This window comes from Zonotrichia leucophrys, chromosome 5 (genome assembly GCF_028769735.1).
Source record: "Zonotrichia leucophrys gambelii isolate GWCS_2022_RI chromosome 5, RI_Zleu_2.0, whole genome shotgun sequence".
NCBI lineage: Eukaryota > Metazoa > Chordata > Aves > Passeriformes > Passerellidae > Zonotrichia > Zonotrichia leucophrys.
In genome coordinates, this window is record NC_088175.1 from 38,120,933 (window position 1) to 38,129,861 (window position 8,929).

The following is an 8,929-nucleotide window of genomic DNA, read 5'->3' on the forward strand; positions in this document are numbered from 1 at the left end:
ACTCAATGACTGGACAGTTTGGTTCATGAGATCCAACTCAATTCCTGCAGACAGTGCTGTGACTCATCTGCAGGCTCAGAGCTCACAGCTGAGTCCCCTTGGGTGATACAGACATGAAATCATGGTAAAAAAGGGCTGTGAGAAAACATATCTGGAGGACATCCAATCCATCTCACTCCCCTAAGTGGGTTTCTTTTTTCAAACTCAGAGAGAAGTGCCTCTGGCACAGCAGATAATTGAACTGCTGTTTCTCAAATCTTCCTGACAATCACACTGATCACAGGGCCAGCCTTCCTTACAGGATGCAGTCTCCCACTTCATGCCTGATGATAATTTAATTTTTGAGGCCTTGACCTTGAAGAGGAAGGAAGGAGGGAAAGAAGAATGGAAGAAGGGAAGGAAGGAAGGAGGAGAGAAAGGAAGGGAGGGAAGAAGACAACATCAAACTAAATAAAGCATTTTACTAAGCACTTCTGTTGGCTTCAGCTATTTCAAGTTTGATAGTAAACAATAGCATTTCAATTTTGATATTAAATCAAACCTGTCATTATTTCTTCATAATTATAAGGCTCCCAGAGTGAGGAAATGGCAGCAATAGGAGGTGGATTGGAGAACAAATTCAGTGGGATGTCACTGTGCTTACTGGCAGGCAGCATCTTTGTTCTGAGTATGTGACTCACAGGTAAATGCTCTCTTGCCACACACTCCTGTGAGAGCTGGCAGAGACAGTTATCTACTCTCCCCACCCTACACCCTCCCATCCTTTCCATCTCTCCACCTACTTGTCTGACAAAGTTGCTCTGTACTATTAAGTCTGTACTATTAACCCAGACGTGGTGGTTTGATCTTGGCTGGATACCAGTGCCCACCAAAGCCACTCTATCCCCCCTTCCTCAACTGGACAGGGAATAAAAGATGTAACAAAAGGCTCATGAGGTAAGGACATGGACAGATCACTCGCATTACCATCATGGGCAGAACAGCCTTGACCCAGAGAAATTAACTGAATTTATCACTAGTCAAAATCAGAGCAGCATAATGAAAAAACACATCCTAAAAGCACCTTCCCCCCACCCCTCCCTGCTGGACTTGATTCCAGCTGGACAAATTACTTTTGCAATAACTTTTTTCTTCTTAGCCCTGCTCTCCCAGAGGTGCTCCCACCATCACCGACAGGCTTGGCCTTGGCCAGTGGCAGGTCCATCTTGGAGCCAGTTAGTTCAGGCTCTGTTGGAGATGGGGGAAGTTTCTAACAACTTGCCAAAAAAACCATCTTTGTAGCTTCCCACTACCAGAACCTTGCCACAGAAACCCAATAAGCTAGGCATGGATCAACCTGATTTTATTGAAGTCTTGTAAAGTTGTTACTTTAGAAAGGTTCTGAAAAAATGTGTCTCTCTCCCCCAGTTAGATAGGGCATTTCAGAAGAGTTACTGCTTAGAAAAATTCTGCTTACCTCTTAGAAAAAGTTAGCCTTATTGGTTTGGGAGCAAGACAAGCAGGCAGATTAGAAGAGGCCAAGGATGGACAAGTATATCCTTCCTCAGCTTGTAACACAGTGTTGTTATTTCACAGTGCCTCCATTCTGTTTATCCCTTCACAACCTCCACGCTTACTGCTGATGTTAATAAATGCTCATAGTTATCACTGCAGGGCATTATGTGTTACACAGAGAGTGCCACTACCTTCCTGGCACTCGTGACAAACTGACCTACCTTGATTCATCTACAGACTGAAGCAGGGTCAAGAGAATGTGATTCTGGTTTCTTAACTCTTAAACCCCAACCTTTAACCACAACCCCATGCTTTTTCCCCACTGGGGTGCTATTGTTTAAACCACTAGCTGCAAACCTTTCATTTTGGAAATGAAAAACTAATATTTCACCATCCTTCCCTTTACTTTCTGTTCTGTCCTTGTGTGTAGTATGGAATCTGCTCCTATACAAGAGTAAACACTGTTCCCTGCCAGGCTTGTGAAGACCAGTGGAAAAAGTATTTATATGTTTGCATTTCTCACTGTGCAAAATTCTGCTTACAAACCAACAGAGATGGAAATAAGGATGGGGAGGTGACAGAGGCAGTGACGGGGAAATACCATAGATTAGTGATGCCCTGGATCCAGGTGTGCTGGAAGCCACACACGGCAAAGAGAAAACATTCTCTCTCAGAAAGAGGACTTATTTAAATCCCTTACAAAGTGAAAGACTCAGCTTGCAAAGATAATGGTCCGTATGGCTATCATCGTGCCATGATGAATCCTGCACCTCCCGTTCCCGCTGGCTGAAAGCAGCGCGTTTACAGCACAATTCCGAAGCAGAGCTTTGCACTGAGAGTAGAAAAGGCCCCGAGCGGAGCGGCAGGAGCAGGGCCACACACCGAGAGCCTTCCTATCCCGGTCCGTGCGCCTGTCTCGGTCTATGTGCCAGTCCCGGTCCGTGTCCCTGTCCGTGTGTCGGTCCCTCACCCCCGTCCGGTCCGCGCCCGTGTCCCCGCCCCGCCCCGGTGACGGGCGCGTGATGGCGGCGGGCGGAGCGCGGCCGCGCTGACGGCGCCAAGATGGCGGCGCTGCGAGACGGGGACTTCGCGGCGCTGCAGATCCTGCTGAAGGTGAGCGGGGCCGGGCCGCGGGGGCCGGGGCCGCCGCTGCCGGGCCGCGGCTGAGCGCCCCCGCTTTGCTCCCCGCCAGGCGCCGTCGAAGGACGCTGTGCGGCAGCTGTGCCAGGAGTGCTTCTCCAGCCCGCCCGCCGCGCTCGGCCCGCTGGCGCAGCGCGCCTGCCCCGGGCTCGCCGTCAGCGCCGAGGAAGCGGAGCAGGTAGGCCGGGCGGGGCAGCCGCGGGCCATGGCGGGAGGGAACGAGCGGGACTGTGCCGGTGTAGCACAGGGCTGGCCCTCGGGAAGGTGCGGAAAACGAGACGTGCGCGGGAACAGCGACCCTCGCCCGCGGCAGAAGGGAACGGGCTGAGGCTGCGAAGCGGGGGCGCTGAGGAGAGCAGCCCCGTCCTGCTGAGGCTGTCGGGCCGTACGTGGGTGCCCAGGGCTCTGGTGGTGAGGGTCTCCAGCTGTGTCTCCTGGCTAAGAAGGCCCACCCTGTGCTGTGTGTAATGCTTCTCAGCGCAGCCCTTCTCTTGCCCCCCGACAGCTGGTGTCTGCTCTGCACAACCTCACCAGGCACGTGGTGTACCGCGGCTTGACCGCACCAGAAGACATCCTCCGTCTCTTCCCAGAAAACTTCCACCAAAATCTGAAAAACCTCTTGACTAAGATAATCTTGGAGAATATGTGAGTGCTGTCCACCTACCATTTGCTTTCAGCTGGAGATTTAAAGCCTGTGTATGTCGTTTGATACGTGGATATTTGGCAATGTGGATATTTGTCTTGTTTCTGTAAATGGCCAACTAAACACAGCCATGGGCACACAGAGTTTTCCCATGACTTCTGAAACAGAGTGGGCCACATTCCTAATATGCAAAGCCCCTTTTATCTTAACAGCTGCGTGGTGAAAAATTGCTGCTGTTGATGATAAAACTTAGAAGGCTGGATTTCAGCTCTACAAGATCTAGGTGGTACCCAGATATCCATCCACTTGTCACCATGGCTCAGGTGCAGAGGCACGGGATGTGATAGAGCATACATGAGGTGGTGGCAGGGGAGGGCACTTCTGCTTGCACATCTCAGTGCTTGAAGCCCATGGCTTTGATAAGACCAGGGAGGAAGGTGTGGGCTTTAAACAAGCTGCCCTTCCAGAAGAACCCATGGTTGGTTACCAGTTTGCCTGCCATTAGTCAGGGATAAGCCATGCTAAATGCTTACCTCTTTTTTTTTTTTTTTCTGAAAGCACTGTTGATACTGTTTTCTCCACATTTTTTTACAGCTCTTCTTGGAGAAATGAAGCACAAGCCAGTCAGAGTAAGTAGTAATCTCAGGAATGAGATTGTCTACTTGGAAAGAATGGATTGTCTTAGTATTGTATTTATGAAGTGTCTGACATGCATTACATAGGGACCAAGGCAGTGGTCCAAGACAGACATTCCAACAGATTGATCTGTGTTAACATAAAAAAGTGAATGGTTTCCTGCCCCTCTCAAGCCACCTGCAATCAATCTTTGCAAATTAACATACAAGGCTTAACAGATGTATTTTGTGCTGTTGCAAATGCTGCCAAGTGCTGGCCTTGACAGACTGTGAACTGGAATTTGTTCCAAAAGCAGGAGCAAGGCAGCCAGTTGTGCACTGCCCCCTGGAGCTCTGTGCAAGGAAGCAGCAGGGGCGCGGAGAGAGAGCCTTTCCCCAGACAGAAAAAAATTCAATTAGACAATAAAGCACAGAGAGAAAGCAACTTGAGAGTCTGTAGTCAGTAGGAAGGCTGGCAATCAACCCCTGGGGAAGACACTAAGCATCTTACAACAGGCACAATCCAGACGGGCTGCAATTGCCTACTGAGACAGCTCTTTCCTTAGCAGCCAAGTTAGACTGGTGTTTCTTTCCTTGGGTGGGCCCAAGAGGTCTCCAGCTCTGAGATACTGAAGTCAGTAATGCACCTATTAAATGGTTTCTGCTAGGCTGCATGCAGTTACGGTGATATTTGAAATACTTTTAAGGAATGTGAAGATTGCAGTTTGTCAGCCTGTTTGCTGTACTGCAGGATGCTTTGGTTGGGGAACTTGAAATAACATGTTTTATACTGCCAGATTTTACAAGCTTTCCTGAGTACTCACCAGTTTCAGAGCAGAGCAATAAGCATGCAGGTGCCAGAGCAACTCACAATGAAACACCAGATGATTGTAGCAGGCAGCAAGGCAGGGCATAAAGATGGGGAGAAGACATCTTACTGCTCTCCTTCTCCCAGCTGCTTTGGGAATTTCTCTCTGTTTCTTGCTCTGAACTGTCATTGCATGTAATGATGGGAGAACCCTTTTTGCCCTTCCAGTGTTATGAGGAGCTCTTCAGAGACTGGCTTATTCCAGAGTAAAATGATGGGAAACCACATAGTAGGTACACTTCCCAGGGCCAGCAGTGGAGAGGCCTGTGCATGGTGGTGGTCACAGGTTGCAGGGGTGGTATCACCATGTGCTGCTGAGCCTAACAGAGCCATTTTTAACCGCCAGTCTCCCTGCCTCGGCTGGTGGACATGGACTGGAGGGTGGACATCAAGACATCTTCAGACAGCATCGTAAGAATGGCAGTCCCTACCTGCCTGCTGCAGCTAAAGGTAATGGCAGTGGCTGTGAAGGACCCAAATAACAAAGTCCAGCACCTGACTTGCCAGGGAAAGCCAGTTCAGACAGGCATCTGGTGCTTGCCTCGTGCCTGGTGGGCCATTAGACTTCCTCAGAGATGATACCTGAAATGCCACAGAGCATGGGAATGGTGTCTCTGTTGAAAGCTCTCTTGCACAGAAGTTTTGCATGCATGAGGATGTGAGAAGTCACCATGTTTGTTCCTAGTCACCATTGTTTTCTACAGAAAAAAGAAGTTAAATCATGAAGCCATCATCCTTTAATTCTAAGCACTCCATCAGCATGTTTAGCTGACTTCATTAGTTGGGAAATGACTTGAGATTACTAATAACTTCCTTCACTAGCTACATCTATCATTTGGGGAGTATACCTACCTTACTGTTTGTGTACTGCTTGTGTTCTGCAGAGTTTTGGATCCCCCCAACCAATAAAAATCAGATGAGTGGGATTCAGAGGAGGAATTAAAATCTGGGGTGGGGTAATGTGGTATCTCTGTGGTATCTGCTGAGATGCTTTTGATACAAATGTGGCTTCCTGCCACAACTGTCTTCAAAATATCCCAATACTCATGGCAGTAGATGCTCACTTGCACTCTTGTCAATGGGAGTGCACTTCACTAGTGAGGCACACAGCTTAGAAAATGTGCCACGGTTTTTCAGGATGGAGCTGGATTCCAAATTCAGACCATTTTGTTTAATCTAGGTATTAAACACAGCATTTTGTAGCAGTTCTGGAAGAACAATACATAAATTAATTTTTCATACAACTAACATCTGCATTCCTATTTTAAGATTCAGGAAGATGCTGCCTTATGTGGAAATAATCCTGTTGTTTCTGCACTGACTGTGGAACTGAGCAAAGAAACCCTGGACACTATGTTAGAAGGCCTGGGAAGGATTCGGGACCAACTTTCTGCTGTTGCAAACAAATGAATGCTCAGGGCATGGATGGGAAGTATTCTCTACCTACAGCTGTCAGAAGTTGCAGCCTAGTGTAACACGTTGTCTATTTCAGCAAACAAAACTAAAGAGGTTTTTTTCTTGAATTAATGAGATAGCTTTTGAAAAGCTAATACTCAAATACTCATTTGGTTGGATGCCAAGAAATGGTTTCCTATTATGTTGTTGAACAAAAGCTGTTCACCATTTCAGAAGAGGATTTCAGGGCTCAGAGCTTGGCTTAATCACAAGGGTCATAACTGGAAACTGCAAATAGCTGCAGCCAATGAAGCAAGTTCTATCTCTGTCCTGAAATGAGAATCTGAAAGGCTCAAGCTGGGTAATGGGCTGCCTTCCTGCAAAAGGAGGGTTCTTCTCTCTGGGGTGTGCATGTACTGAGGGGCCTGCTGGATGTAGCACTCTCCCTCTCAGTGAAGCAGCCATGCTGCAGATTGTTATTACAGGATGATGTGCTGAAATAGGGCAGTTATGCTACAATACATTCCCTTCTGATCAGCTTCACAGCACCATTTACAAAATGACTGTTCTCATCATCTTTAGCAGAACTAATTTCCTCCTCCTGTTTGAAAAGTAAAAAAGGAGTTCAGGTAATTAATGTTTGGGGTTTATTGGACTCTGGGCTTTGTCTTTGCTGCACAAAAACCAAACTGGGAGAATAAAGAATTGAAGGCTGTTTTCTGTGCTGTAGGAGACCCCTCTGTAGCAATATGTGCCTATACTTCTTCAAAGTGTTCTGTTGTTTGTGTAAATCTTCATTTAATTAAAGAATGAACTGCTAATTGATTCTGTGAATCCTTTTCAGTCTGGAAGAGATGTTGTCCTGCGTTACCTCAGCCTCTTTGTGATGGTGCCAAGTTTCTAGGCTGGTTTAATGGATGTTCCTGTTTGTTGCTGAAGAAGGATCTTTTGTTTCCTATTCAAATTGATTCATGTTTGAAACTTCCTTCTCTTCATTGTAATACAGTTTCAGGGCACCTTCTTCCATGGCCATCACCTCTGTACAATATTAGAGGATTACCCTGACCTAGAAGTTTATAAGTATGTGTGAGTTGTGAGTGTGAAGGAGTTAAATGCAGAAAATCAACAAAATTCAGATTCTTCTTTCTGATGAGCTTCTATAGAAGTCTATATCCTAATGTGTTTATGGCAAAATCCAATCTTTTCTGCAACGCCAGGCTCTCCTTCAAGACACAAACGTTGTGTTTGGAAACACAGAATCATTCAAGAAGTGTGCATAACTACAAGAACTTTGTTAATTAATTCTACACATCCCCCCAAAGTGCAGGCTGGAATATAAGTGTAAGCGAAGGCTGTGCCTTTAAAAGATAATGGAGCTCATGAAATGCAGCTCATGCATCAAGATCAACTGAGTGGCACGTCCCTTGTTAATGTCTTGAGCAAAGATTATAATGCTTAGTATGGTATCCAGGCAAACTGGTACATTTCATGTATAATAGGGACATCTCAGTGGAGGAGATGGATATTTAAGAGTATGTACTGTAAGATTCAAGCTGTGAAAAACATCTCCAACAGTACTTCAGTTTAAGGAAATTGTCTTGCCTTTGCAGCCTAGCCTTAAAAAAAAATTAAAACGAATAGTTTATATAGTAGTGTCTTAGAAGGTAGGAGGTAAATAATTCAGGATGAACTACTGGAGTGTTAGAGGAGCTAAGGAAGTAAAAACACAGAGGAAATCCTTGAGGTAAATACTGAAATCAAAATGTAGAGTCCAATGCAATCAAGTTTTCTCATGTAAAACAATTATACAACTATAGAAGAGTTGTAAAGAAAATGAAGATTTAAAACTGAAAAGGCTTTTCTGGTGGCAGAGTGGAGCTTTCTGCAGGTAGCTAAATGTTGCTTCTGGAGTCTAACAAAAAGGAGTGTGCCCACTGAACCAGAGACATGCCAAAATTTTGGTGAATCCAAGGGGTAGATGTCAAGTCATTCTGCAAGAAGACACTGGTATTTTCTAGCCCAATATTTAGGACGCTGTGGGAGCTTGCCTTCAAATCTTTGCCTAAATTGTTAGGTATTTTATTGTGGACTCTTTATCTCCTTAGCCAGAAGAGCTGAGACTGCTCTGAAAAAGGTACATAAAACAAACGAGGCTGAGTAGGACTGTCATTACCCAGACAGCAGGAGAACTTCACATTAAAGTCCTTTTTATGGAGACTGCTACACAGAAAGAGAATAAATTGCCTGCTAGTGCCCACAATCATATGTGATCTTTTTCATAAAGTTATTGCTCTCTTAAAATGAGTTAGATTTTCATCCTCCCTCCACATATCGCTGCTATTTGGTAGGGCTAGCCTAAGAGATGATGGATTCATCTCTGTTACCAGTTTGTTACTGTGCCAACACTGTCCTCTCTTGCTTACTTCTTTCTTGCCTTTCCGTTTTTCAGTCCTATTTAAGAAGCAGTAAAATCCCTGACCACTTTTGATGACTAAGCCCTGTAAGCTCTATATTCTGTGCCTTTCAGAATTGCAGTGGCCATTCTTCACTAAACAGTTTGCATCTCCCTTGAATGGGGTCATCACCACAAGTGTTTCTGGAGGATTGTCCGAGGACATTACTAAAGAATGAACTGTCATAGTATGTGAATCACCTGAATAAAGTCCTGCCAGGAAACCACAAGCCTTCATTGTGAAATGGAGCTTAAAAGCTTCATCCTCATTCCAGTATTTGAGAAACAGAAAATTCACTTTCTCCACATACACTTGGTAGCAA

The 8,929-nt window shown here is 45.7% G+C and overlaps 1 protein-coding gene across 1 annotated transcript; it reads left to right on the forward strand.

Moving 5' to 3' along the window:
• Positions 1-2,463: 2,463 nt before the first annotated feature.
• Positions 2,464-6,979, forward strand: COMMD9 (COMM domain containing 9). The gene is made up of 6 exons (XM_064714666.1): positions 2,464-2,607; positions 2,687-2,812; positions 3,140-3,279; positions 3,872-3,906; positions 5,106-5,209; positions 6,029-6,979. Exons 1-6 carry the CDS (start codon positions 2,557-2,559, stop codon positions 6,167-6,169), a joined length of 597 nt encoding a protein of 198 aa, XP_064570736.1. The 5' UTR covers positions 2,464-2,556; the 3' UTR covers positions 6,170-6,979.
• Positions 6,980-8,929: the final 1,950 nt, after the last annotated feature.

What these genes read in the sequence shown, in the direction of transcription:
- COMMD9 (XM_064714666.1), top strand. Translation starts at nt 2,557, where the DNA reads ATGGCGGCGCTGCGAGACGGGGACTTCGCGGCGCTGCAGATCCTGCTG. An exon ending in CGCTGCAGATCCTGCTGAAG is followed by an intron (nt 2,608 to 2,686) that starts GTGAGCGGGGCC and finishes GCTCCCCGCCAG; the next exon opens with GCGCCGTCGAAGGACGCTGT. An exon ending in GCGCCGAGGAAGCGGAGCAG is followed by an intron (nt 2,813 to 3,139) that starts GTAGGCCGGGCG and finishes GCCCCCCGACAG; the next exon opens with CTGGTGTCTGCTCTGCACAA.